The 27,435-nt window shown below is 56.5% G+C and overlaps 3 protein-coding genes across 12 annotated transcripts; 1 reads left to right on the forward strand and 2 right to left on the reverse strand.

The window, feature by feature from the left end:
* Positions 1-144: 144 nt before the first annotated feature.
* On the reverse strand, positions 145-9,277 carry Tmc4 (transmembrane channel like 4). 4 transcript variants are annotated; one of them, XM_047529193.1, is made up of 15 exons: positions 9,149-9,277; positions 8,267-8,480; positions 7,810-7,955; positions 7,489-7,721; positions 7,226-7,347; positions 4,109-4,256; positions 3,436-3,603; positions 3,053-3,216; positions 2,751-2,877; positions 2,261-2,358; positions 1,786-1,969; positions 1,410-1,540; positions 1,162-1,317; positions 463-541; positions 145-364 (listed from the first exon to the last, which is right to left on the reverse strand). In XM_047529193.1, the coding sequence occupies exons 1-15, from the start codon at positions 9,225-9,227 to the stop codon at positions 296-298; spliced, it is 2,118 nt and encodes a 705-aa protein (XP_047385149.1). In that variant the 5' UTR covers positions 9,228-9,277; the 3' UTR covers positions 145-295. The 4 variants fall into 4 exon arrangements, 3 of the variants coding, with proteins under 3 accessions (XP_047385149.1, XP_047385150.1, XP_047385151.1); XM_047529194.1 differs by having other exon boundaries at positions 146-364; positions 8,267-8,500; positions 9,149-9,260; XR_007105469.1 differs by having other exon boundaries at positions 306-364; positions 1,162-1,334.
* Positions 9,278-9,492: 215 nt separating this feature from the next.
* On the reverse strand, positions 9,493-20,247 carry Mboat7 (membrane bound O-acyltransferase domain containing 7). Of its 3 annotated transcripts, none has more exons than XM_047529200.1 (8): positions 19,876-20,247; positions 19,165-19,243; positions 18,941-19,070; positions 18,302-18,428; positions 16,256-16,415; positions 14,760-15,120; positions 12,986-13,162; positions 9,493-10,500 (listed from the first exon to the last, which is right to left on the reverse strand). In XM_047529200.1, the coding sequence occupies exons 2-8, from the start codon at positions 19,238-19,240 to the stop codon at positions 10,113-10,115; spliced, it is 1,419 nt and encodes a 472-aa protein (XP_047385156.1). In that variant the 5' UTR covers positions 19,241-19,243; positions 19,876-20,247; the 3' UTR covers positions 9,493-10,112. The 3 variants fall into 3 exon arrangements, with proteins under 3 accessions (XP_047385156.1, XP_047385157.1, XP_047385158.1); XM_047529201.1 differs by lacking the exon at positions 19,876-20,247 and adding an exon at positions 19,664-19,827; XM_047529202.1 differs by lacking the exons at positions 18,302-18,428; positions 19,165-19,243; positions 19,876-20,247 and having other exon boundaries at positions 18,941-19,054.
* A 593-nt stretch (positions 20,248-20,840) lies between these two features.
* On the forward strand, positions 20,841-26,087 carry Tsen34 (tRNA splicing endonuclease subunit 34). Of its 5 annotated transcripts, none has more exons than XM_047529205.1 (5): positions 20,841-21,053; positions 21,727-21,973; positions 22,119-22,362; positions 22,491-22,748; positions 25,608-26,087. In XM_047529205.1, exons 2-5 carry the CDS (start codon positions 21,731-21,733, stop codon positions 25,793-25,795), a joined length of 933 nt encoding a protein of 310 aa, XP_047385161.1. In that variant the 5' UTR covers positions 20,841-21,053; positions 21,727-21,730; the 3' UTR covers positions 25,796-26,087. The 5 variants fall into 5 exon arrangements, with proteins under 5 accessions (XP_047385161.1, XP_047385159.1, XP_047385160.1 ...); XM_047529203.1 differs by having other exon boundaries at positions 20,924-20,942; XM_047529204.1 differs by having other exon boundaries at positions 20,924-20,942; positions 22,512-22,748.
* Positions 26,088-27,435: the final 1,348 nt, after the last annotated feature.

The raw sequence follows: 27,435 nt of genomic DNA on the forward strand, positions 1-27,435 counted from the left end.
CCGGATGCGCCCGCCGATTGGCTGGCATGCCGTCAAGCCCTCCGCGCCGACACGCATGCCCATACACCAGATTGGCTAGTCCCAGGGCGAAGCACTGCCCCAGGCTTCAGGACGCAGGTTTGAAAAAGCGCTCAGCAGCTTCAGCCCTGTTTATTAATATGATTAAGAGGTCTAGTCAGACAGTCCGCACTTGGCGGCAAAAGCTCTGGAAATCTCGGACAGGGCTTGGAGGCCATCATCACTTCTGGGGAAAATCTGAGGCCTCACGGTGGGGCGTCATCCCGAGCCAGGCTGGTCAAAGAGCCCCGCTGGCGGAGCTCATCGCCACCGCCCGCTGTGCCAGGAAGACTTTATTCTGCGCTTCCTGGGGTAAAGAGAGGTGGAGGTGAGACATACCTTCTCTCCCCCTTGTCACTTTCTGTGTCCCCGAGGAGCCCCCTTCCAGGGACTGGCCTGACTCACCGCCTTTATCTGGCGTTTGAGCTCAGAGATGAGGCGTCCATAAGAATGAGCCAGGGCCACGGTATACGCCATCAGGATGCTAGGGGAGACAGAAATGGAAGCCTCTCCAGAAAAGCTCTTAGGTTATCTTCAACCTATGTCTCCTTAAAAACCAGCGGCTGGCCCGCATGAGCCAGGCTCTGGGTTTAATCCCTAGCAACACACACGCGCGCACCACGCAATACGACCTATATATTTAGGCAGAGTGCAGTGGTGAACGCCTGTAATTCCAGCTACTCGGGAGACTGAAATAAAAAGGGCTGGGGATAGGGGAATGTGCCTCAGTTGTACAGTGCCCTTGGGTTCAATCCCCAGTGCTGGGGAGGATGGGGGGGAAGAACCTCAAGACCCTTTCCTCCTTCAGATTCAGAAACCCAGTCTTCTAGACCCTCCTTTTCCTTAGGAGTAAGCACTGCAGGCCCCCAGCCCTCCTCTCAGGCCCAGGAGAGGAAGACCCTATCCCACTCCTCTCAAGACCCAGGAGTCCAGTCCCCAGCCCCAAATCCTCCGTAGGACCAAGCAATCCAGGCCCCCAACCCACCTCCCTCAGACTCAATTCATGCACCAGTCCCTTCTCTCTAGGATATCTCAAGGACACAGGTAATGGGACCCCAGATCACACACATTCAAACTCATACCCTGAAGTCTGTGTCCCCTCACCTGGAGATCAACAGGAGAGGCACAGCAAAAGCCTGGGTCCCCAGGAAGAAGAGAAAATTCTGGGCGGTCTGAGGGAGACTGTCAATGGATTCAGGGATCTGGGCCCAGATGGATGACTTCCCCCGGAATGGGCCGCACACTTTAGAAGGTGGGATCCTGGAGGCAGAGACAGGCTGGGCTCAAGTAGGACCAAACTCAGAACCCTGAGTGAGGGCAGAGGAAGGGAGGCAGGAACCTCTCACACTCACTGGAATATGCTGTAAAGCACAGGAACAGCAGAGATGGCCAGACCCAGGAGAAGGACCAGAGGGAAAAAGAAATTCACAGTGGAGGCCCGAAAGGTGCGGGAGGCTGGTGAGCAGGTGGAGAAGAGGGTGACCTGACAGAGGAAGGTGTGGAAAAGGGGATCTGAGACCCAAGAGTCGCACACCTCTCCTTTTTTCTGACCCTTTAGTCCAGGGTCCAGGTAGTACCCAGGAACCTAAGCCCTAATGACTGAGACCTAGATGTTGGGATGCTCTGGATCCCTTCTTCTCCTGCCCTCCAGTGCTCTCTTTTCATGACCTAGTAGTCGGAGCACCCGGCATCCTTGTCCAGGTCATAGGAGTCCTTCTCATTCCTCACCTTCTTCAGATAGAAAAGCAGCAGGAACTTGACCGTGTTGAGAAGGGGCAGTAAAGGGCTGAAAAAGCTCCCCACCCAGACCACCGTCTGAGCGTAGATAAGCCCCAGCACCTCGTCGGGCACCTGGAACTCTTGGGTCCCGGCCACACGACCCAGCATACCAGGACAGAAGCCACAGATTATCCTAAGGGGTGGGGCAGAGCGGGGCGGTGAGAGACGTGCGGGCCGGATTCCCCGCCTCCAAGGCCTCAATTACCAATCGGAAAGGAGCGTGGGGCGGGGCTTCTAGGCCACGCAGAAGCAGGGACTGAACAGGTGCTGGGTCAGAGGGAAGAACCGCCCAACACGAGGCGGGCGGGGCCTAAGGACCTAAGGACCCGGAGTTGGAAGGGCTGGGATGGGTGGGGGAACGCGCGGGGCGAAGAGCGACTACTGCTCCGGAGAGGCGGAGCCGCGGTGAGCAGCAGGCTCTCACTTCCGAGGAAACTGAATGAGCAGCGTCAGCGCCAGGCCGCTCAGCAAATCAAAGATCAGGAGTTTGTACATCTCCTGGCCCATACGAGTCTCCCAGCACTGAAAAAGAAAAACATAATAATAATAAAACAACTTGGCAAGAGGTTCAAGCATCCCTAATGTGTGAAAACGCATTCTACTGTCATGTATGACCAATTAGAGCAACAACAAAAAATAAATAAATAAATAAAAATAAAAGTTTCAAGCATCCGAGTCTTCTTTCAAATAGCCAGCCTGGGAAGTGCTACCCATGCTTTTTTCGGGGGGGGGGGGGGGTCCTCAGTTTTTTTTCAAGCAGCTGCCCCTACCCAGCAACCCAAGCTCCTGCCTCACAACCCAGGCGTCCGGACCCATTCACCCAGCTCCTTTCCCCCAGGGACCCAGGATTTAGGCTCCTCGTCGGCCCGCTTCCTGCCCCAGGAGCGCAACAAACGCTCCCACGGCCTTCTCACCGGAAGTTCTTTGTAATTGTAGCCACAGGTCTTGCAGTCCTCAGCCTCCGCGTTGCCCCCGCAAGTGATCTGATTCCAGAGAGAGAAGAGCAGCACCAGCAGGGATGCAAGGCGCAGAAACACAGTCCTGCAAGGGAACGGCGGAGGAAGATTTTTTCCCCATTTCACAGATGAAGAAACTGAGGCAGTATGATCGGAATTTGAATCCAGAACCCCTGGATCCCGTATTGTTTGCAGAACCAACAACCAGACTCGGACCGCTGCCCTCCCACCACCCCCAGCCCACCCCAGGAGGCTGGAACCTGAGCAGGATAATAACGATCTGGCGGCTCCGAGTGTAGCCCTCCAGTGGGGCGATCCACTTGAACACAAACGGCAGCACGAAGTTGACCGCCGAGATGAAGATGGACGGAAGATAATTCACTCCAAGCTTTAGCAGTGGTGTCTGCTGCACAAGGGGCATCTCCTGTGGAGGAGGACAAACCAAACAAAGAGCCATGCCTAAGGTCCTCCCCCGGCCTCTTCTCGGCTCAGGACCCCTATGTCCGGGGTCCCAACAACTCCTCCGCCCCTGTGCTCCTAAGATCTGAGGAATCCTAGGCCTCGGTTTCCTCCCACACCCCTCCATCCTTGGAAATGTAGCTTCCAGGTTCCTGGGACGCTCCTTCCCCAAGCCCCTCGACACCTGCAGCTCCACGGTGTATCCTGTGGCCCAGTAGACGCCGTAAAAGGCCGCCCCCAGGAGCGCCAGCACCAGCAGGTTGAGCAGCGCCCCCACCAGCCACACCCTGGCTTGTTGGCCCAGCGTCCGTGCCGCAGCCTGGCGTCGGACCGCTGCTTCCTCCAGTTCCACCTAAGCCGGAGAGAGTTCCCGTGGGCTCCATCTCTGCAGTTCTGGGGGCCGCCCAGAGCCCCTCCTCAAATTGAACTGATGCAGCCCTGGCCTGCTGGTCAGGGAACTCTTGTTGTCCCTGTGCCACCCGCTCCCAGACCCTACATAGGCCCACTGACTTCTCTTGTCAGTGCCCCCTTAAGCTCCACCCCTCCGGGGCCCAGAATTTCGGCCTGTCCCCAGATTCCCGCCCCGAGTGCGGTTCTGCTCTGCCAAACCCCGCCCCCTCTGACCAAGCCCACCAGTCCACTTGGAAGCGAGGCGCTTCGAGGCCGGTCCTGGTCTGCTGCGTGCCTTTTCCAGCACGGTTCAGACTAAGGCTTCCCTCGCGCGGCTCCTCAGCCCTGCCATACCCCAAGACCCCCTCCTTGGAGGAAAGCCAAGCGCAGGCTAGGCCCAGCGTCTTCTCAGCTCCGTCCCATCCGGTCCTTAAGCAGTCGTAGCCCCTGCCCCACCGCAAGCGCACCTGCAACTCATACAGAATGATGCGCTGGCGCAGCCGCACATGCTTGTCCCCGCGGAGGCCGAAGTCCCAGGCTGAAAACACCTGGTGGCTATAGCTGGTCAGAGCCCCGGATTCGGCCAGCAAGGTCTGCTTCAGCCCCAACACTGAGCTGAAGAAGAGACCACGAGAAGGGGTGTGAGAACAGCTGTGAGTGGGGGTCCCCGGGCAACCCTCTAGTGGGACACATACAGTCCTTGGAAGGAAAGGCCAAGAAAGTCAGATAAACGTGGGTTACAGACAACCAAAAGTGACACGGAAGCCTATGAGAGCCAGCTTCAGAGGGCAGAGGAAGGAACCTGGGAAGGAGACAGGCCCAGAGAAGGGGGAGATAAAGACACGCAAGAGACAGAGGGCACGGAGGCCCAGGAAGGGGACAGAGAACCAGAGAAAGGGACAGAGACAGAACTGGACAGAGACCACATTCACCTTCACCTGGCTGGCCCCAGCCCCACCTTTCCCATGCACAACCAGGAAGCTGTACCTCTGAGAATCCTTTTTTTTTTTTTTTTTTTGGTACCAGGGATTGAACCCAGGGGTGCTTAACCACAGTCTCACTCCCAGCCCTTTTTACATTTTGAGACAGAGTACTGCTAAATTGTTGGGGCTGGTTTTAAATGTGTGATCCTCCTGCCTCAGCCTCCCAGTTCACTGGGACTACAGATGTGCGCTACCATGCTCAGTTCATTTTCTGTTTGGGAGCTGCTTGGGACTTTCTTTTTTATGCAAACAGGATGGTATTCTGCTGTTGCTATTGAAAACCCATTCGACAGATTCTCCGTGCTCTTAAGATTTAGGCTTCTTCCTAGCATAACCAGCCAGTGTCCACCACCTCACCTACTTTTTGAAACTCAAATCTCATCCATCCTCTTCCTCCTCCTCCTCCTCATACTGGCTTTCTATTTCCCAAGACACACCCAAACATCTTTCCCACCACAGGGCCTTTGCACTGCAGTGCCCTTTGCCTGGAATGCTGGAATCTTGGCTATTCAGCTGGCTGGCTCCTTTTCTTTCCAGAGCCCAGCCACAGGTTCCACAATCAGAGAAGCCCTTGCTGACAACTACATCTAATGAGGGTCTCCTACCATTCTCTAATATAGGGGTTAGCAAACAGCAGCCCCTGTGTCAAACCCCGCCCAACACCTGTTTTTGTAAATGCTGAAATAGTCACACCCACTCATCTGCTCCTCACCCATGGCTGCCTTGTGAGCTACCATGGCAAAGATGAGCTGAGACTGAGACTAGTGAGCTTCGAACACGAAGATGCTCACTCCTGACTGACAGAAGTCTGTGGACACCATTCCATTTGGTTTTTATGTAGGGTCGCTCCCCGACTCATTAGTGACGTTTGCTCATTCAACACCTGTCCCACTGCTTATCTCCCCTGCCAGGCTGTAAACTGTGCAAGGGGCCGGGGACCCTCTGGTGGCTCCCAGGCCTTGCCACAGGGCCCAGCTCATAGGAGACACTCCATTTTTTTTTTCAAGTCCTTCGTTTCCTTCTTGAACACACTCCTTTCCCTTAGGGGTCTCCCTGTCTTGCCTGAATGCCAGAGAGCCCCAAACCCACACATCCAACTGCGTGCAACACTGCACCTAAAAGGCACTGGTGCTGGGGTGTGGCTCAGCCGGTGGGGCGCCTGGCAGGCGTGAGGCCCTGAGGCCCATCCCCACAACCCCCAAAATATCAAAATAGGAGGCACCTCAAAGTCACTGGATCCGAAAGTGCATTCCAGACGCCCCCAACCAGCCTGCTCCTTCTACAGCGTCTACCTCAACCTTTGCCCTGCGGGGCGCGGGGTCAACAGGGAGACCTTCTGGACTTTGGTTTTCTACTGCACCCCTGTCCCCATCCATTAGGAAACCCTGTGGGCTCTGCCCTCAAAATATATCCAGCGCCTCCATTTATGCAAAGTGAAGACCAGGCCATGGAAGGGTGTGGTTTCAGGGAGCTGCCTCTGTCTCCTTCCCTCCCGGTGCTGGGGATAGAGCCAGAGGTTCTCTACCACCACGCCACATCCCCAGCCCTTTTTAGTAAGGCCTCACTAAGTTGCTGAGTCTGGCCTTGAACTTTCGATCCTCCTGCCTCAGCCTCCTGAGCTGCTGGGACTGCAGGTGTGAGCCACCAGCCAGCTCCTGTTCTTTCTTCACACTTACCAAACCCAACCCCTCTTCTGGTGTGTTTTTCCAAACACATGTGGCATTTTTAAAGATTAGAACTACATTCAAAGTGGACCCTTGGTCACCACCCTGCTTCTCCTCCAGGTCTGTCCACCATCGCTTGTCCCCTGCATTCTGGCAGTGACCTCCTGACCTCCTCCCTCTGCCCCGCTCCTCCCCTCACTCAGCTCTTCCTTCCCTCTCTTCTCCACAAGTCCATGGAGGGAGGAACCCCTTCAAACTCCACCGCGGGTTGGATGGCCTTCTGCCCAAGGACCTGCCTGACCGGCGCCTGCCCTGCTCTGGCACTTCCGTCTTGCCCAGGGACTTGTGTGCCGAGACTCACTTCCCAACGTCATCCTTTCAACATTGCCTTCTCAACGACACCTCCCTGACCACCAGCCGCCTGGCCTAGACATCAGCGGGATGTGCCCCGCCCCAGCCCGGAGCAGCTTCCTGCACCCCGTGCCACTGACGCTCCTTACCTCTCTCCCCAGGTGCGCTCTCGTCAGCACCACTGGGACGTGACTCTGTTTTGTTCTGCTTTGTTTTTCTCGGTAACATACCCCAAACATTTCAGATGATGCCTGGCACTAGTAGGTGGCCAATAAGTCTTGTCACATGGATGAACGAACCCACCCTATTTGTTCCCTATATAGCTCTGCTTCTCACCAGAAAGCAGGCAACACAGGCACTGCACTTATTTAACATCTTCCCTTCCCGCTCTGGACCCCAGGCTGCCGCAGGGAGGGGAGCCTGCCATCTTCTGTGCATCCCTAGCTTCTACGCACAAGAAGCATCTTAAACACTGACTTCAACCCAGAAAGGAACAGAGCGGAGACCCAGGAGACCTGAGGAGGGCATCGAGCACCACCGCTCATTCCCCTCCTGTCCAGCACGTCAGGAAGTGGGTGGCACTGACCGGTGCAGGATGAGCAGGAGGCAGACGAGGCCCACAGCAAAGACGGAGCACAGGTAGGTCACGGCCAGGTACTCGCGGGGTGGGTAGAACCCATAGAAGAGAGGGGACCATTCCAGGTAACCCTGTGAAGGGTGGAGCAGGGGTCAAGCGGAGGCTGGCGGAGCAGGACCAGGGCTGGGCAGCCAGGCCCCGGCGCAGGGCTGCGGGTGTGAGTTCTGCAACGTCAGTGCCGGGGGCAGGGTCTCGGGGGGCCCAGCACCCACCTCTCCAGAGAGCAGGTTGAAAAGCTGGGTGGGAAAGGAGACCAGCCCCTGGGTGTGGGGGCTGTAGGAGCCGCAGGGCAAGGAGGTGTCTGGGCCAGGAGGGCCGGGGGGAGCCCCTTCCAACCAGGTGGGCAGCAGTGTCATGCAGGCCTGGGCCACAGAAGCCAGCACGTTGAGCAGCAGCAGGAAGCGCAGCAGGGAGAAGTAGGACTCCGTGCCCCCGCCAAACTGACCTGCAGGGCAGCAGAGCGTCAGGTCCTTCCCAGTCAGCACCAGGCCTGGAGGCCCAGGCCCAGCCTCCTCCCTCAGACCCCCACACACCCCCGATCCTCTTCAGCGTCCAGGCCCAGGGCTGTAGGGTGCGCAAGCCTTCCTTCATCTTCTCCTTGGACCGAGGGAGCAGCCGGGCCCAGTGGGCAGCCCTCAGTCCAGGGCCATAGGCCACTTGTTCCCTGGCCTGGCTCTTTCTGGAAGGGAAAGAGCCGGAAAATCAAGAGCTTGGCAGCACAAACTGGGAACCACCCAAAGGTAGAAAGAACCTCATAAAGTGAGGACAGGAACGGTGGCATACTGGACTCAGTGGGGAGGACTCCACACAAGAGAAAACCAATGGACTCAACCCGCACAGAAGCAGTGCCGCACAAAGGAGCGTGACGGCGGGGCTCCCGAGGGATGGGTGGGCGCCTGTGGAGCCACAGGGGAGGACAAGGGAGCCAGCTGTTCAGCAGGGCGCCACCTCCCCAGAGGGAGGGGTGCTGGGGGAGAGCTGGGCCCGCACCTGTGTGCCCTCCTGGCCTGCATGGGCCATGGCAATTCCCGGGAAGGGCGAGGGTCCGGCAGCTCCATTTGACTGGGTTCTACAAAGGCCTGGATGCTCCTTTCTCCATCTTCATCCTCTTCTTGCAGGGTCCCCCAAGGTGGCATCCCAGGGCCACGATACCGAAGGGTAGCAGCACTGGGGAGCTCGTTTAGCACAGAGGCCAACGACTGGCCTGTGCAGGGGAGCAGAAGGCTGGGAAGGCATAGGGCTCTAGGCCAGCCTCCTCCCTCAGACCCAGGGCTCCAGGCCAGCCTCCTCCCTCAGACCCAGGGCTCCAGGCCCAGCCTCCTCCCTCAGACCCAGGGGCCCAGGCCCAGCCTCCTCCCTCAGACCCAGGGGCCCAGGCCCAGCCTCCTCCCTCAGACCCAGGGGTCCAGGCCCAGCCTCCTCCCTCAGACCCAGGGGCCCAGGCCCAGCCTCCTCCCTCAGACCCAGGGGCCCAGGCCCAGCCTCCTCCCTCAGACCCGGGGCTCCGGGCCCAGCCTCCTCCCTCAGACCCAAGGGTCCAGGCCCAGCCTCCTCCCTCAGACCCAGGGTCCAGGCCCTAGTCTCTTCTCCCTAAGGACCCAGGCTCCTCCTACCCTTGGGCACAGTTCAGGTTTCAACTTCCTTTTCCTTTATTTAGGAGCTTGGGAACTTGTCCCCTCCTGTACCTGAGACACTGGAGTCCCAGGCCCTGGCTGTCCTCCCCGCAAGAGCCTGGGTCTCCAAACTCCTCCTCAGACCAAGGGGTGAAAGTCTCCAGTCACTCCCCTCCCCACCCTCAAAACCAGGAACCCAGCCCCCCACCCCACCCCGACTCCAAGGCTGGATGGACCTGAACTCCCCAAGCTCTCCCACCTCTCCTGGCTTTCTGGGGGGCTGACTGCTCCCCAGAGGAGCCCCAGGTGTCAGGGTCCCAGGTCCGGCTTCCTTCCATGGCGCTAAGCCTGCAGTGTTTCCTTCTCTACAGGCTCCCTGGGCGGGGACTGCCCCAGGTAAGGGAGGGCCCTGGGGCAGGGCCACACCTGACCACCAGGTGGCCAGGAGGGACTACAGTGCAGTTCCCACAAATTCTCAAGGCCACCGCTCTAAGGTCTGCTGGGAAATGAAGTCCCAGCGGCTTCTGGAGTCCTCCAGCCTGGTGCTTCCTGCTAGCACATGGTGGCCGAAGCGTCTTAGGTTTACTGCCCACAGATACTCTCACGAACAGATGCCTGTGCCACACTTTATTAGGAAAGATTTACACACTCTGACCTGTCACAGGCCAAGGGATGACAATGGGGTGGCAGTGGGCTGGGCCCTCAGGTGGCAGCTGCAAGAGAAGAGTCGCTGGCAGGCCACCTGCGCCTCAGTCCCCCACAGGAAATGGAAGGCCGCGTTCTCGTGCACCCTGAAGTACTGCTCTGATGAGACAAGCGAGGACCAAGACCAGGGAGAGGCTTCCCCGTCCCAGATCCTGACCCTGAAGCCCCTGCCCCCACACCACGGATCAGGAGGGAATCTGCCCAAGAAGCCACGTGGCCACCCGCCTGGCCCTGGCATCCTGGGGAAGCCAGGCTCTCTCAACACCGGCAGGCTGGAGCAGTGAGGACAGGACCCTGGTTTCAAGGGAGTGGCCTGCTGCAGGCACAGGGCCAAGCGCCAGGGGCAGGGGCATCCCCAGCTCTGCTTCAGCAGGAGGCAGGGTGGCTAGCTGGGAAGCACAGTCCTCTCCAGGCCACCAGCCTCCAGGGGCTCTGGGAGGAGACAACAGCCTGGTTCAAGGAATTCCCAGGCAGAAGCCTGGCGGCCGGACGGTGCCGCACTGGGGGTGCCTGGCTGCCTATTCTTCCCGAAGCTTCTCTGGGGCAAGGCCAGCAGCCTGGGGTGCTGTCTTCCGCCGGCTGGGGCTGCCCCCACCCAGAGCTAGCCCCAGCACCAAGCAGGCCAGGGCCACGAAGTGAATGCAGAAGTAGATGGAAGACCAGTACCGAAGCGTGTCGCCCATGGACAGGAGCACGAACCCCATGCACATGTAGTCGTAGGCGCGCATCTTCAGGAACCAGTGCACCCAGTCCCAGGCCTGCTGGCCCCCGGGACTGAGCCGCCACCTCAGGGCCGACTCCAGACAACCCTCTGCAGCCAGGCACAGCGGGATGGTCAGGAAGCTCAGGTAGTAGCCAGGATGCAGGCCATGCCAGTAGGCGCTCAGCAGCATGGTCCAGGCGCTCCTGGGGAACCAGGCTGGGAATCAGGACCCTGGGGTCCACACCCTCAGTCCCCATAGGACCCAGGGGTCCAGACCCCAAGCCTCCTCCCTGAGATCTGGGGGTCCTCTTCCTGAGCTCCTGAAGGCAGAGGCTATGGATTCTGTCTCCTTCAAGGATCCTGAAGCCCCACCAGCCTCACCCAGACCCCAGTGACCTAAGCATGGTGCTGCCCTTTGACATCTCTGGCTCCAGCCCTTCCTCCCTCAGGGCCAAGGAGTCCCATCCCTTGGCCAGGCACTGCTCTCAGCGAGCTGGTCCCTGGCCTGGCTTCAGCACCACCTGGGAACCTGCTGATTCTTGCCCCATTCCACCCCGTTGCAGAAACCCGGGCATAAAGCCCAGAAGACACCGCCAGCGTGGGAGGCCTCAGATGGTCCTGGTGCCCCTGAATGCCTGAGAGCCACAGTCCAGCCCAAGGAGACCCAGCAGTCCCTGGACTGCTTGGGAGGTCTGTCCCTCTCCAGAGGAGAAGGTCCAGAGCCTTCTTTCCTCTTTTAGAGAACTTGGAAGGCCATGGTCTCTGCCCTTCTCAGTAAACCAGGAGTCCAGCTCCTCCTTCCTCCAGGAAGCCAGGATTTCAGAAGCCAGTCCCTCCTCCCTCAGGACCCAGCAGTCTCCACTCCTGATCTTCTAGGGCCTAGAAATGGGAGACTTGCCCCTTTTTGCTTTAGGGACTCGGGGGTTTAACTGGTGACCCATGAGGCTCAGATCTCCAGGTCCCCTCCTCCTTAGCAGACCCAAGGGTGCCCCTGGCTGTGTGAGAGACACACAGATGTGCCAAGTGTGCACAGGGGGGAACCCAGGGCCTCACGTATGCTAGGCACGTGCTGTACCACCGAACCACACCTCAGCCCTGGAAACTGGTGAACTCTCCCTGTGCCACAGAGAGCAGTCATCCGTCCCCACGTCACCCTCCAAATCCAGTTCCATCAGTGGTTTGCCACACCTGTGACCCCAGGAGGGTCTCTCCTGCCTGTGGGCTTGTCCCTCTGGCACACCTAGATGTTTAAGGTAAAGACCACCTAGTGACAGAAGAGCAGTCTGCCATCAGGCGTGGGGACGTGAGCTCACAGAGGGCTGGGTCCCGTGTGCTGTGGTGTTCAGGGGCGTCCCTGGTCCATCCCCAGACACCAGGCCTGCCTCCGCCCCAGGCTCCACCCCCAGCGACACCTGCACACACTGCCACAGCCCTGGGTGTGTGACACAACCACCCCCACGGAGAACCCCTGAAGGGCAGAGGCTGCCCTGGGCCCTGGGCCAGACCCCAGCCCTCAGCCCTGGGCCTTTAAGCATCACCTGCAGCTGACCACACTCAAGTGTCTGCTTCTAACACTGAACCTTCCCTTAAGTGTCAGAGTCACATGACTAACTGCCTATCCAATGACCCCCTGCTGAACATCTGAGTCACCTCAAGGTCAATGACACCAGACCCAAGTCTTGTTACCTGATCCCACCACTCCTGAAACTTCTCCCTGTAGGGTGCGCCCCTTCTGGACCCTCAAGCACCAACGCTCACAACCTGGGAATCAGGGTCCAGTTCTCCTCATGCCCGACATGCAGTATGCCCAAGTCTAGACTACCCCCTCAGACCCACCTACTTCTGGGTCACTGTGCCCCACGGAAGATTCCAGCTCCCCCGTCAGCCCCACCTGGACAGCCCAAGGGTCTCCAGATCAGCCTCCTTGCATCCCCTCCTGCTCCCTCTCCTGTTGAGGCCAGAGTGGAACTCTCCGTTTACTTTTTTTGCTGGGAATCAAACCAGGGCCTCCTGCGCATGCCAGGCACGGAATGGATCTCTAAATCCCACGTCTGGTCATGCCCAGGCAGGTGCTCTCGAGAAGGCTCTCATCAGAACGTGCAGCACAGTGCATTCTGGCCCAGGTGTCCGGGGCAGGCTGAGTAAGACTCAGGAGGTTCCCTAGTATCTCTGAGCCTTAGTCTCCTCACCTTAGGACGGAAATAAGACCTCTCTGATGACTGCAGAGGTAACGTGCCTGGCAGTCTCAGGAGGCATGGCGAGAGCCTGGGGATATAGCTCGGGGTCAGGGGGCTTGCCTGTCATGCAGAGGGCTTGGGGTTCCATCCCAGCACAAGAAACATCAGAAGGAAAAACAGTGGCAGCTCTTAGAGCCAGCACCACGTGAGGCCTCAGGTAAGGACCTTTCACACTGCACCCCACCTGGCGGCTCGGCCTAGGAGGAAGTTAACAGGTTGACCCCACTGAACAGCATAGGACGCCGAGGCCAAGTGCCCCCTCGAGTTTCCTTGGTGACCTGCAGGGCCACATGTGGCACAATCTGGCCCCTGAGCCTGCAGGGCCCAGGCCACTGCTGCTCTCCAGTGAGGAGGACCCCAGGGCCTGGAAACGCCAGCCCCGCGAGCCTCGGGGCAGGGGCCGCCTGGGAGGCGTCCTGCGCTGGCCCTGGTGCTGGGCAGGGCTCCTCACCTCAGGACGTAGGAGCGGGCAGGCGCACTCTTGTAGATGTACTGTGCCAGCCACCACTGCACTGTCATGTTCCAGTACCGCATGCCATCCCGCACCCGCACGCAGAAGTCTGTGCTGTAGCAGTCGATGTTGCGGATGGTCTCAAAATCGTACTCCAGGGAAGCCGCCTTTTCCGGACTGGGGGTGGAGGATGAGGGTGGGGATAGACATGCAGCTCAGCCAGGCCCCTCCCGAGGCCTGCTCCTGTCCCAGCCCCAGATGCTAAGGAGGGGATTCTGCACCGGCGACAGCCCTCTGGCCGTCAGACTTGCTAGGACCACAGGGGAGGGCAGCCCAGAGGGAGCCTTCGAGAGAGCAGGGTGGGTGGACAGGGCAGCATTCACCAACAGCAGGGGTCTCTTGGTAACCAAGGAGGCCTACCACAGCCACCAAAAGCCTGAGCCTCAAGTCCTTCAGCAATCAGACTCAGTACATTCAGAGAAGCTTCCAAATACGATCCTTCCTGGTGTGGGGCATTGTGGTTGCTAGGGAAGAGTCTAAAAGGCAGTTTGGGGTTGCTAGGGAGACATTCTAGGCCCTGTGACTCTCACTGATTCCTGTTGCTAGGGAAAAGGCATTCCTTAGCAACAAGGCCCAGGCTGTTTAGAAAAGCTTCCAAAGACGGACTTTCTTCCTGGTCCCTGTGATTGTTACAGAAGTGTCACCTCCAGAAATACAGTGGCTTCCAGGTCATTGGCATCATCTGAACCCTCGATGACAGCAACTGAGCCACCCTTTAGAAGCGGGGCCTGGCAGATCTGGAAAAGCCCTGCTTCCTGCCTGTGTTGGGGGGACCTTCCTTCTCTATCAGCTGCAGTCTGCAGTGGTTACCAGGGCAATGGCAGTAAATACACACGGTGGTGGGGGCAGAACAGGATGGCCGCTTGTCACTACTGGGGCCTGGTGGCTCATAATTTACATCAAAGGGCTGCTGCTTAGCCCCAGCCCCAGGAAGGGTGACCATGGATTCCAGAGGGTCAGCCCATTCCCAGTTGCCAGGGTGCCACTTCCCTTGGGGGCAGCACTTCCTTGGCAACAAGTTTCTGCCTTCTGACTCACCTAGCAATGGTGGTGCTGGGGACAGGGGCAGCATCACTAGCAAGAGGGCCAATCCAGAGTTACGGGGCAGGGGCTCGGCTGGCTTGCGGCAGGAGGAAGGCCCCGGAGGTTGTTGGGAATGGTAAGCCCTCAGGACCGTACAGTCAGGGATGGCAACTAGAACTGCTACGTGGTGACATCCCATGGGGAGGTGACGGCGCCGTGTAACACAGGGCAGTTTGGGTGGCAGGTTCTGGAGCCACAAAGAGCAAGACTTCTGGCACAGAGGGGCTAACAACAGTCCTAGGGAGCCAGCTTCCCTAGCAACAGCAGATGACCCACCCCTACCAAAGGATGGCATCCTTGGTAGGAGGGACAGTATGGTTCTTGGGGTGACGTGTCCCAGGCAACATAGGGACACATGTGGTTGCTAAGATAGCATCTTCCTTCTCCTAGCAACGGAGGGCAATTCACCATAGTGACGGGTGGCAAGCACTTGCGACAAGGGGCGGTCCACGGGTACCAGGAACACCGGTTCCCTACTGACAGGGAAGGCAGCCGGGATGCCGGGGTGACACACCTACACACAGGTAGTGGCCCTGCCCCTGCTCCCCACTCTCCTCCCTGCTAGGGGCAGGGCCAGCCCTTGGTGGTGGGGTCTGCTGGGTCTTGGGAAGCCTCCCTCCCGCCGCCTGACCTGCTGGGGGGTGGGCATTGGAGGGTGGGGCCGCCCCCGGCCCGGGCTTTGGCAGCCACGGGGTAAGCCCCGAAGCCCGCGGCAATGCAGCCGCACTCCGCGGCAATCCAGGCCACGTAGAAGCGCATGCGGAAGGCGAAGAAGACGGGGATCATGTAGAAGAGGCGGGCCGGCAGCGGGCGGGCGTAGAAGGCGTCCTCACGCACGGCCTCCAGCGGGAAGACATGGGAGGACAGCAGGAAGAGCAGGCCAAAGAGCGGGGCCGGCCAGGCGCGGCGCAGCAGTGGCCGCAGGCTGGGCACGGCCTCCGGGAAGGGCTGCTCCAGCCAGTCCAGGTAGGTGCGGTAGCGGAAGAACGGGCCTGTGGAGGTGGGGAGGGCAGCGGTCAGACGCTCCTGCTGTGTGCGGCTGGGGAGGGGGCAGAGCTCAAGTCTGGAGCAGGGAGACAGGGCCAGAGATGGGGACAGGTAAGAGAGATCGAGGACCAGGGACCCAAAGAAAGAAAGAGGGACAATTAGAGAGGAACAAAGATCCTGGGAAGGAGACAGAAGCGGGCAGGACTTGGAGTTGGGGTGATCTCCTTATCAATGAGTCATAGAAGGTAAAGCAGTGGCCAGAAAAACAGGGGGCGGCAGGGGCTCCCCAGGCATGGCAGGCAGTGAGGACGTGGTTTTCCTGGAGCTCTAGGAGACCGCCGTAGGCCCCTCCAACAGACGAGGGCCCGCTGAACAGTCCACAAGCTCCCTCTGGCTGCGGACCGGCTGGGTGTGGAAAGGGACAGTACAGGGAAACTGGAGACAGTGTGGCTCTTCAGATGTGACAGTGGGCAGCCTAGGGAGCAGCAGCGGGACTAACAGAAGGGGCAGGTGTGGAAAACCTTGCATGTTCACAGAAGACCACGTGTTATGATTCCATTTATAAGAAATGTCCAGAACAGGCACATCTACAGAGACAGAGGTCAGTTAGTGGCATGCAGTGATGGACGGATGGAGGGATGACTAAAGGCATCTTTTTGAGGAGGAAACTGTTCTGCAAATAACCACACAGTGGTGACAGTGCACAACTCTGTGGCTGCACCAAGAGCCAGCGAGTTGTGCGCTTTAAGCAGGTGAATATGCGAACAGCTCACCAAACCCTCAACCTGGAAAACGTTTGTGAGAAATACTTTCTGAAACTGAAAATGGATCCTAAGCTCTGAATACATGTCACCTGGGTGCAGGAACCCAGGTGTGCACATCTGTAAGCCCAACTGATCAGGAGACTGAGGCAGGAGGAAGGCAAGTTTGAAGCCATCCCAGGCAATTTAGCAAAACACGCTCTCAAAAAAAGAAACACGAGGTTTGCACAGGTCTAACTTCTCCACCTCTATTAGCTCATAAGCTAAAGGAGAAAAGTAAGGAATTCTTCAGGCTCAAAAGCATCATTAAACTCTGGGTGGAGAGAGCAACAGAGGGTGACCAAAGTGGACAGGCAACATGCGGAGTAAGCCCACTCACCTGTCATGATTCCCACATAGCAATAGCTGTAGCTCAGCGTCTCCATCAAGGAGGGCACATCGGGCAGAAGCCCCAGGATGGGCCCCTTGCTGAAGCCTGAGGCCATTTCCTTCCTCTGGGCCAGGTGTAGGTCCTGGACCTCACTGGCCAGACTCACCAGCTGGGGGAAGAGGGTAAGCAGGTGGGTCAGCTCCATTTCCCTTAAGCCACCACTCTCAGCAGCAAGGCAGGCTGGGAGGGTACAGCTGGGCTGTAGCCCCACTCCATGGGCAGCTCTGTGCATGAGTGGTGGGAAACACCTCGCGCTGGCAGTGTTCCCCGGGGCTCCGTCCTAGGCCTTCCTCTTCCTTCTCTGTGGTCAAGTTCCATCAGACCCACTTCAGATACTGTCCACGTAACTGTTGAAGTTGTCCACCCAACTTCAACCCCAGGCTGGACCTCTCCAGGAATCTGCCTATTGCCATTTACATATGGATGTCTCGCAGGCACCTCAAATTCAACACCTCCCAAGTGGATCACGCTATTACCTGATTCCCACACTGGGTCTTCTAGTCTCCACCCTCAAGAAAGCTAACAACATCCACTTACTTGCCCAGGATGGAACACTCACTTGCTCCTAGACTAAATTCCTCAACTCTTCAGTCTGTTCCCTTTCTGCAGACTGCAGCCTGAGGATATTCTACCTGCCTCTCCAGATCTCCCTAACCATTCCAGTCAGAGCCTATGTCAAAACTACAGCTACAGGTGTGCTTTCCAGCTTCCTGCTGGTTTAGTGCAGTCAGCCCTGGCAGATGGAGAAAGGCAGGAGACTGAAGCCAGGGCTTTTCCTTCCCAGGAGGTCACAGCCTGCATGGATAACTTCAGGGGTAGATGGCCCTACACAACTGCCTTTCCTTCCAGGTTCCATGACCTGTTATCCCCTTTTTGGGATCATGGCTGGTCATGGTGCACTGTGCCTGGCCCAGGGCCTCTATGCTGTTCTTTCCGTCCTGCCCACAATCCTGCAAATAAATACCCCTCAAATCATCCTCAAAGTGGCACCTGTAGGACTCTGACCCACCTACCAATAGCCTACAGCTTACACAAGCTGCCACCACTGGTCACCTGAACTTCGATAAGGGGACCCTTTCTCATCCCACCTTGAACTGTCCACTTCGGTTCTCTTCTCAGAATCCAGGGTGAATATTTAAATACATAAAACTGGTCACATGCCCTCTCCTGGCAACAAACCAAAGACTCTCTCCTAGTAGATCTTGGTCTCCTATAGGAAAAAGTTCAAATGACTCCACGGGTCAAGATGCCCACCACCCTGGCCTTGGCCTTGGTCTGACCCTGGCTGTGCAGTCTCCTGTGCATTCTGGAAAGAAGACGTGGCTGGCACAGTCTGTGGCTCTCAGTCTGCTCCCTTCCACATGCTGTGGTCCCTACACATCCTGACACGCTCTTCCTCTAATTCTTCTCTCAGCTGACTCCTGCCTATCCCTGAGCTCGGGATGAGAACGAAGAATGCTGGAGAGACCCATCTCAATCTGGCAAGACTATTCTGTTCACTCATGGATCACCGGAGCCCATCGCACAGCAGGACCTCAGGATTTCACAGGCCTGAGGCAGGGCCTGGCAGTCTGCCTCCATCCACTTGCCCATGTGGTTAAGAGTCAGAATGGCCTTCCCAGTCTTGTGCCCTTGGCCAGGTACCTCCTCCCCAGAGCTGGATTCCCTCCTTTGCAACATGGCTTGCCACAGACACTCAAGGAGAGCATGCTGGCAAAGCACACTGGACAGGTTTGCTCCAAGTGCCAAACTGCTCCTCCTGCTATTGCACTTGGGCCGTTTCCTTACCCCAGAACAGTGAAGAAGTGAAGAACTGCTAGAGGACATGTGAAAGGGAACCCTATCCCCACAGAGAGGTGAAGTTCTACTCGCGGGATTTGGGTGAAATAACTCCCCCCATCAATCCCCAACAGGCATGGGTGGGAGGAGGAGGTGAAGCAGGGGAGATTAAATGGCCCATGAGGAAGCTGAAGGGAGAATAGCCCCAAGTCTGACCTTCAATGTCAACAGCAGCTGAACGGCATTGGTGAAGGGCGTGGGAGTGGGCAGGCCCAGCAGGCTGAGGGCTCGGAAGAACAGGAGATAGGAGAAGGTCCAGGCGAGTGCCAGGGCATGGCAGGAGCTGTAGCAAGGAGAGGTCAGTTGTGGGCAGGGACCTGGGCCTCTGTCTTTCTCTTCCCAGAGTCTAGCCACAAATCCTCCCCCACCTCTCCCTACTGGGACAGAAAAGGGGAGGGCAGGGAGAGGACTGGAGAACGGGAGGCAGGGATGGAAGAGGCAGCACATGGAACTGCACAGCCACAAAGAACGAAAAGGGGCTGACAGAAGCTGCAGGGTGAAGACCTTCAGGCCTCCAATTTTTTCTTCATCATCAGGATCCAGAGCTCAAGATGCAGGGGGGCTATGCATTAACTATGAGTGGTGGCATGGCCAGCTATAACATGGACATAAAGGACTAGGCCAAACACACAGGGACAAGGTGCAGAACAAGGCAGAAAGGAAAAAGATAAGACAAACAACAGAGAAAAGAGAGAAAGAGGAGGCATCCAGAGCTGGAGGCAGAAGTTGAGAAAGACCCAAAGAGGAAACAAGTTGCTTCCTCCACACTCCACTCTCCCTCCCCAGAGTTCTCACCAGGGCTGGGCCTGAATGAGGGCCCAGGTCCCAAGGATGGTGATCAGAGAATGCAAAGTGTGGGGACCACAGGTGAACAAGGTGAGTCCCAGGCCCACAGCTGCTGCCCCCCATCTCTTCAGCCCAGGCCCTGCAGAGAAAAGGGATAGCATAAGCCTGGAACCTTCCAGGGGGTCCCCCTCCCAACCACCCTTACTTTCCACTGGGGAGGGAACCTGACTCACCAGCTTTCTTAAAAAGGAAGCCGATGGGGATGGAGATAAGAAGAACTACCAGATATGTCCACTCTTCGGGTGACATGATCTGGGGGAGGGATAGAGGGCAGGCGCTTGTGGTGAGAACCCAGGCCTTCAGCTCTTCTTAGAGGATCCAGGAAACCAGACCTGTGCCCACTTCTTCTCCTAGGACCCAGGAATCCAGACCCACCCCTGTCCTTGGCAGAAATCAAATTCCCCACTTGCATTTAAGACCCAGACATAAAGACACCCCTCCTCTGACAACTCAGAAACAGCTCCCCTTCCATACCTTTCCTATTTCAGAGCTCGGACATGCAGACCTCCCATCCCCTCCTCCGTGGAGGACCCGGGAACCCTCTAGACCGTCTTCCAGAACCCCCAGCTGCTCGCTCTTCGAGAATCCAGGCACCCCAACCTCCCCGCCCTACCCTTCGATAGCACCCGGAGAAGCCCGGGCCTCCAACCCCCACCCCTTCGGAACTCGGACCTCTCTTCCACCCCGGAGAGCAGACCCTGCGGGTCTTCGGGCCCTGTTCGCAGCCCTAGCCTGGCGCGGCGCAGCCCAGCGCTGGTCCTAGGCGTGCGGGTTGAGCTACAGGCGGTTACGCCACCGCGCCCGGCCGCACTCCAGCGCGGTTCCCGCACCTCACCACGAGCCAGACCGCAGCGCCCCCGCCCGGTCTCCCCAGTCTAGCCCACCTGAAACGCCCGCGGGGCTGGAGGCGACCGAGCAGTCCCAGCCCGCGTCCGCCGCCACGCCTCCCAGCACAGCACGCCCCCGCGCCTCCTGCTCCAGCAGGGGCCGGCCGGGCCTCACGGTCGGGGCCCGGGACGCGGCGGCAGTTGGGGCGCTGGATAGGCTGGGTAGAGAGGGAACTGGGAGCACAGGCTAGAAGCAGCCAACAGGACGAATCTGCTAGACCCGAGTGCGGAGCACCAGTACGTGAACCGGCAGCAGCACAAGCTCCCAGAGAGGAGGGCTGGGAGCTTAGAGCCGGGAGGAGCCAGCACGGCGCCAGGAGGGCGGGGTCAGGAGCTCAAAGTTCCGGAGGAGGCGGGGCCTCCGCTTCGGATTTCTTCGGGTGCAGTCGGGAGATTGAGCCCACTGTTTGGAGGCGGGTCCACAAGCTTCGGCTTATTTCGGAGATAGTCAAGTACTTAAGTCACTGTTGAACGTAGGCGGGCCACAAGTGCGACCGGATGTGGGCGGGGCCACAATCCGGCTTACTTCGGAAATAGTCGAGGCAAATGCTCTGCTCGCAGGTGGGCGGAGCCACATGCTTCCGCATACTTTGGAAGTGGTCGAATACTGAAGGTTCGCATGCAGACGGGGTACCAGCCTTAGTTTACTTGGAAATAATAGGTGTAAGAAACCTTTGTTTAATTATAGGCGGAGCCAACAGCTTCCCGGAGAATCGAGCCTCGTTTGCGGGGAGAAAGGCGGGGCCATAGAGTGAAAGAGGAGACTCGCTTCACTTAGAAAGGGGCGGGGCGAAAGCGATGTGAAGGGGGCGAGACTTGGAGGACGGGTGCCTAGGGGGCGGAGCCAGAGTAAAGGAGCGCAATATCTTATCTTGGGAACCAATGCGGCGGAAGGAGGCACGTTGCGGGGGGCGGGACCAAAGTGCTACGCGGGGCAGGGCGGGGCTATAGTCCTGACTCGGGCGGGCCTCAGGCTTCCCGCTCCGCTGACGTGGCGGAATGACGAAAGTGACGCCGGGGGTCGGCATGTTCGGGGTTGAAGGAAACCGTGCGCGGAGCACTACGTAGGGGCTAGCTCCCTTCGACCGAGTTGGTGTTCACGCGCCGACTGGTTCTGTCGGAGGACAGTGGGACACTCTTGAAAGGAAGCAAGACGCTGAGCGCTCTCAAGTGGGGTAGGCCCGCCCAGCGGAGCCAGCGGCGGGCCCGCAGGGGGCGGGGCGTCTGGCTGCAGCGTACGGCCGTAGGGCGGGAACTCCCAGCATGGGGGCGCGCGGGCGGCTGGGGGGTGGAGCCACAGGCTGTGGGAGTGACCGGAGCCGAAGAGGCCCGAACGCGGAACGGCCTGCGTCCCGGCCGGGGCGGGGCTGCGGGGTCGGTCCAGCTGAGAACCCTCGGATGCCGAACGCCCTGCGTTCGGGCCGGGGTGGGGTTCCATCGCGTGAAAGTCGGATTCGGAGCGGGAAGGCCGCACAGCCGGCCCTTGGGGGCTCGGGCGGGGAAGGGCCGAGGTCCTAGCGTCGGGGAGAAGGCGTGGCCTGCTCGCTCCCGGCCGCCCCGCGGCTCCGAGAGCCGACGCGCATCCTCGCGGGGGACGCCTGCCGTGAGAGTGGACGTGGCGCCGCGCTTGCCGTTTTCCTTCTGAGGCGCGAGGACGCGATGGCCGCGCGGGTGCCTGCCGCTAGCCGAAGGGCCGGGTGGAGCCCCGGCCGCTGAACGAGGGGGCCTGTCCTGTTGGCGCGGCCGGGGGTTGGCGGGTCCCGAGCCGGGGGGCTCCTCCCGGAGCCGGGTTGCGGGTGCGGCGGCGGCCCCGCGCGGCCGGACGCTGACCGCTGTTCCCGCTCGCAGGACGATGCTGGTGGTGGAGGTGGAGAACGGCCGGTCGCTGGTGTGGGGGGCCGAGGCGGTGCAGGCGCTGCGGGAGCGCCTGGGAGTGGGGGGCCGCACCGTGGGCGCCCTGCCCCGCGGGCCCCGTCAGAACTCGCGCCTGGGCCTCCCGCTGCTGCTCATGCCCGAGGAGGCGCGGCTCCTGGCGGAGATCGGCGCCGTGACCCTGGTCAGCGCCCCGCGCCCCGACCCCAGCCACCACGGCCTGGTGAGTGTTGGGGCGCGCCCAGGTGGGAGGGCCCGGTTGTCCCCTTCTGGAAAGACGCGGTTGGGTGGGTGTAGGGAGGCAGGAGTCTTGGCTTCCCAAGGGAGCGCAGGCTGCGTCTTGGGTGCCAGCTCCGTTTACTTCTCAGGCTCTGGCATCGTTCAAACGCCAGCAGGAGAAGAGCTTCCAGGAGCAAAGTGCATTGGCAACTGAGGCCCGTGAGACCCGGCGTCAGGAGCTCCTGGAGAAGATCACGGAGGGCCAGGCTGCCAAGAAGCAGAAGCTGGAACAGAATTCAGGGTCCTGCGAGAGTCAGGAGGCCAGTGGGAGCCAAGTTGCTGAAGGGAATGAGACTGGTGATAGCCAGGCTTCTGGGGACCAGAAGGAAGCAGGTAGGGTAGGGTTCTGAGTCCAGAGACCAGGGAAAGGAGGAGAGAGCTTTGGGGAATTTTGGCTGGGTCTCTCTGGGAGTAGGAAGGTTTTGCCCTTGGATTCACCAAACTTCTCTGTACCTCCCCAGTTTCCTCCTCTCCCCAACCAGGGCTTTCTGATGGGGTGGGCCTCCTGCCCAGATCTGCCCTGCTGGTCCAGCTGGCCACTGCCAGACCTCGACCTGTTAAGGCTAAACCTCTGGACTGGCGTGTCCAGTCCAAAGACTGGCCCCATGCTGGCCGTCCTGCTCATGAGCTGCGCTACAGGATCTACAGAGACTTGTGGGAGCGAGGCTTCTTCCTCAGTGCTGCTGGCAAGTTTGGGGGTGACTTCCTGGTCTATCCTGGTGAGTTTGGGTTGGGAGCTCTGATTGCTTACTTTTCTACACAATCTCAGTGTGTCTGCATTTTTCCTTTTGGTCTCACCTTGTCATAGCCTCTGAAACACAGAGAAGGACAGGAAGCACTTGGGAGTTCCCATGCTTGTGTGGAGAACAGTTTAGTAACTTGTTAAGTATTTCCTATAATCCAGAGGAGTCACTCAGAAATATGCACAAAACACGTAAGAATATTCATTGCAAGATTCTTCATGGTATTGAAGAATTGAAAAACAGCCCCCTAATATAATAGTTAAACATAACAGGTGGTTGTCAGAGGAACATAGCATTAGTTATCAGAGATTGATGTAGATCAGTGTACACTTAGGACCAAAAGGGAAAAAAGAACAGGTTGTAGAAAATGTATAATAAATTGTCTATCATACAAATCACTTAAATAGCTGTGGCCCTGGCTGGGTGCTGTGGCATGTACCTATAATTCCAGCTCCTGGGAGGAGGAGGCAGAAGCATTTGAGCTCAGGAACTCGAAGCCAGCCTGGGCAGCATGATGATCCATCTCAAAATAAAGAAGCCACTTTGGGATATAATAACTTTTAAATCAATTAATTACCTAATCCCACATTTTAGGGTTTTTTTTCTATCATATGTTTTTGGTGTTGGGAATCAAACCCAGGGTTTCATGCTTGCTAGGCAAATGCTCTACTTCTCAGCTGTATTCCCAGCTTCTTGATCCCATTTTTTAAACTGAACCACGGGCTTAACTGTTAGTCAATAGGCCAGTATTTCTAAAACAATAAATAATCAGTACATCAGGTAAGCAGCATATCCTTATCTCTAAGTGATCGGTTTGAGGTTTGACTCCATTCCATGTTTATAAGCTTGTTTCTAAATGTTTTTGAAGTTAAAAGATGCTAAGCCTCCAGGAAAACAGTTTGGGGGTTAACTTCTCAAGCATTTTGATGCTCCTTTCTCAGCTAGTTAAGGTACCATGACAACCAGAAGGGTGCCTGGCTTCTGTCTAGGTTCCTGTTGAAACCAGTTGCCTAGCTGGGCTTGTTTTAGAGGTGCAAGGCCAGTCCCCTTGGATGAGGGATGGCCTTCTCCTGTGGATTTGTGGTACCCATCATGTGCTCTTCTGTGTAGTGCCCCATTCAAGCTCCTCTACTTCTTTTTCAGAATCACTTCATCTAGGGGAACAATAGCCTGAGGTCAAATTTGTCACTAAAGTTTTTTTGTTAGCAGTTTGTGACACTGGGGATTGAACCCAGGTCTCACACATGCTAGGCTAGTGTTCTGCCACTGAGCTGCATCACCAGCTCCTTTTTAAAAACTATTTGAGATAGGATCTTGCTAAATTGCCCAGGCTGGCCTTGAACTTGTAACCCTCCTGCCACAACCTCCCAAATAGCTGGATGACAGTATAGCCACCAGCCCCCTCGCTCAGATACAGCCATGCTGCTGCTGTTACTCTGGCAGAGTTGCACATTTGGAATGTAGTACACTAACCTGAAATTCTTACTATCTAGCTCTTGGGAAAATTTTGTTACCTCTTACGCCTTTGTGTGTGTGTGTGTGTTAACTGGAGATTAAACCCGGTATGCTGTACCACTGAGTTATAACCACAGCCCTTTTTATTTTTATTTCATGCCATTTATTTACTGCTTCATCTTACTGTAAAATCCTTTAGCTGGCTGGAGTCACTTCTCAGAAATTGTTGGCATGATTTCTTTTTGAGTTTCTCACAGCTTTGACTGACTGTGTTCCTGGTTCTCAGGCCACACCATGACATTCAGTTACTGGTTTTTTACTAAGATGATGCTGTACACAGTGTGATAACTTGCTCCTCTCCTCCTTTTCTCCCCTCAGTGTTATCAGTGACCATTTTCCACATTGATTATCACTGAGCAGGGATGTGGGGTACTGCAGATTGAACCAGGGCTTCTCACTGAGTTATATTCCCAGCCTGTTTTTGTTGTTGTTGTTGTTGTTTGTTTTTGTTTTTCATTTTGAGGGACTTGGACTTTTATTTGTGGGATTCAGACTTACTAAGTTGCCCCAGCTGGCTATCACCTCCCTTGCCTTAACCTCCCCAAAACTGGGATTACAGGCTTGAACCCATGCCTGGCTAAAGTTTTTGTTTATTTTTAATTGTGAGATTGTCAATAATTGCTTTTAATGTTCAAATGTCAAGGTACTGGAAGGCAGGAATATATTTTACAGTTAAATATGTGGCACCATATTTGCTTAAGTAGAAATCATGTATTTCTTCAATACCTGTTTGAAAAAAATTATTCCTTTAGAAACAGAACTACATATTAACTGTTACTCTACTTTTCCTTCACATCTTCCCTCATGTTCGCCAAGTTTCCGCCTAGTGTTTGGATAGCATTTACCCTCACTTGCTGCATAAAGTGAACCTCGGTCACATTAGAAAGGCAGGACATAATTCATTCCAGATTCTTTTTTTTTTTTCCTTTTCTTTGGGCGGTGCTGGGCATTGAACCCAGGGCCTTGTGCTTGCAAGGCAAGCACTTTACCAACTGAGCTATCTCCCTAGCCCCATTCCAAATTCTTCACTGTTCCTCAAAGTTCCATGGCTGCTTCATGTGTCGGTGGTAGGGAGTGGTAGGTGTGAGGTGGTATGAAATTACCCGCATGGAATGCTCAAGGTTCTTTGACTGATCATCTTTGTAGGTGTATTTCAGTGCCACTATACTTACACGATAAAATGTTTAGAAGTGGAATAGTTGGATCCAAGGGTATATGTATATGTTTTAGTGAGTGCTGACATGATCCCATGTCTGTGTTCCAGTGTGTTCTCAACCCTCTGCCACTGGGAATTGCTGCATCCTTCTCTCCCTCCTGCAGGTGACCCGCTCCGTTTCCATGCTCACTACATTGCTCAGTGCTGGGCTCCTGATGACCCCATCCCACTCCAGGACCTGGTTTCTGCCGGCCGCCTTGGAACCAGCGTCAGAAAGACCCTCCTGCTGTGTTCTCCATACCATAATGGTATGGTGGCCTACACCTCCCTGCAGTGGGCCAGTCTGCAGTGAGCACGAGACCCAGGGGTGTGGCTGAGTAACGGGAACCTCCTGGATGTCCCCAGGCTCATCTCCACATGGAGGCTCATGCCCTCCTACCTCTCTCTACAGTTAGTCTCTGATCCCAGGTTTTGAACATTACATCTTTTTAGGTTCTTCCTGTTTCAAGGCACTTTTTGGCTGTGTCAGTTTGTAGTTATCTATGTCCGAACTGTGAGCTTCTTGAGAGTGGGCCTGTGTTGGTTGGGTCTGTTTTCTACAGGGCTTAGACCCCAGCAGGTCTCAATAAACTTATTGAATAAGAGTCAAGTTTGCGATGTGCATTCTTACGGGTGCGGGTGCCTTCACCTATGAGTACAGATGGGAGAAAGGAGGGAAATGACTTGCCCTGGGCTGCAGGGCTGGTGTTCATCTGGTTTTTCTGTTTTCTCAGCACTCAGCTTCCTTTCGTAAAGATTTCTACAAACATTCCAGATATATACAGAAGTTACAAATAAAAATGTAGTGATGTAATGTGAAGAAGGAATGCCAGGCATGGTGGCACTCGCCTGTAATCCCAGCAGTTTGGGAGGCTGAGGCAGGAGGATCACAAGTTCAAAACCAGCCTCAGCAAAAGTGAAGCATTAAGCAACTCAGTGCGACCCTGTCTCTAAATAAAATACAAATAGGGCTGGGGATGTGGCTCAGTGGTCAAGTGACCCTGAGTTCAATCCCTGGTACCTCCCCCCCAAAAAAGCCAAAACAAAACAAATGTACACATGGAATATTACAATAGGGGGAAACGAAATGGCTCATATGTCTGATAGGTGGAGTGGTTCTATAAATTACAATACATGAAGCTGGTATGGTGGTGCATGCCTGTTATCCCAGTGACTTGGGAGGCTAAGGCAGGAGGATTACAAGTCTGAGGCCAGCATCAGCAAGTTAGCAATACCCTGTCCAAAATTTTAAAAGAACTGGGGATGGTAGCTGAATAGTAAAGCACCCCTGGGCTCAACTACCAGTGCAAAAAAATTACATGAGGTGAAATTTCACACAGAATGGAAGCTTAAGGGGAGAGCTGAGCTGGGGCATGGCCCAAGGAGGGAACAGGGCAGTCTGGAGGCAGGAGGGACAAGACTAGAGTATGGTGAAATATGATGGACCAGGAACAGAGAGAAGGGACAGTACGTGACAGCAAAAGATACATGGGAAGTTTTACTCCTGGACTATGGGTCAAGTGACAGACTCTCCTAAGCAGAGAACCATGGGCTGGGGTGTGGCTAGGTGGTACAGCACTATCTTAGCCTACTGGACCTCCAGCACTGCAGAAAGAAGAGAGAACCCAGAGAAAAGCAAGTTTTAGGGACAGATTAAGAATGTGTTTTGCAATGTGGTTAGTCCAGAAGTATGTAGGCACTGAGGTTCAGGTTGAGAAGACAACTGGTGATGAGCATAAAGATGATGCATGTGGTATTCGTGCATACCTCAGTATTGACTGCTGACCTGTGCTACACAGATCTAGGGAAGATGGGGTCCCTGCTCTCGTATGACTTTTGTTTCAGTGCCACTTAATAAACCGTGAATAAAACTGAACAAGGCACCGGTGTGTTGGCACACACCTGTAATCCCAGTGACTTGGGAGACTGAGGCAGGAGGATCACAAGTTCAAA

This window comes from Sciurus carolinensis, chromosome 16 (assembly GCF_902686445.1).
Source record: "Sciurus carolinensis chromosome 16, mSciCar1.2, whole genome shotgun sequence".
Lineage (NCBI taxonomy): Eukaryota > Metazoa > Chordata > Mammalia > Rodentia > Sciuridae > Sciurus > Sciurus carolinensis.

Coding starts and splice junctions, on each gene's coding strand:
- Tsen34 (XM_047529205.1), top strand. CDS start 21,731: ATGCTGGTGGTGGAGGTGGAGAACGGCCGGTCGCTGGTGTGGGGGGCC. Junction 21,974..22,118: donor ACCCCAGCCACCACGGCCTG/GTGAGTGTTGGG, acceptor TTTACTTCTCAG/GCTCTGGCATCGTTCAAACG. Junction 22,749..25,607: donor TGACTTCCTGGTCTATCCTG/GTGAGTTTGGGT, acceptor TCCCTCCTGCAG/GTGACCCGCTCCGTTTCCAT.
- Mboat7 (XM_047529200.1), bottom strand. CDS start 19,240: ATGTCACCCGAAGAGTGGACATATCTGGTAGTTCTTCTTATCTCCATC. Junction 16,416..18,301: donor AGCTGCTGTTGACATTGAAG/GTCAGACTTGGG, acceptor CTCTTCCCCCAG/CTGGTGAGTCTGGCCAGTGA. Junction 15,121..16,255: donor CTATGTGGGAATCATGACAG/GTGAGTGGGCTT, acceptor CCACCTCCACAG/GCCCGTTCTTCCGCTACCGC.
- Tmc4 (XM_047529193.1), bottom strand. CDS start 9,227: ATGGAAGGAAGCCGGACCTGGGACCCTGACACCTGGGGCTCCTCTGGG. Junction 7,722..7,809: donor GACGCTGAAGAGGATCGGGG/GTGTGTGGGGGT, acceptor GCTGCCCTGCAG/GTCAGTTTGGCGGGGGCACG. Junction 3,217..3,435: donor GATACACCGTGGAGCTGCAG/GTGTCGAGGGGC, acceptor CCTCCTCCACAG/GAGATGCCCCTTGTGCAGCA.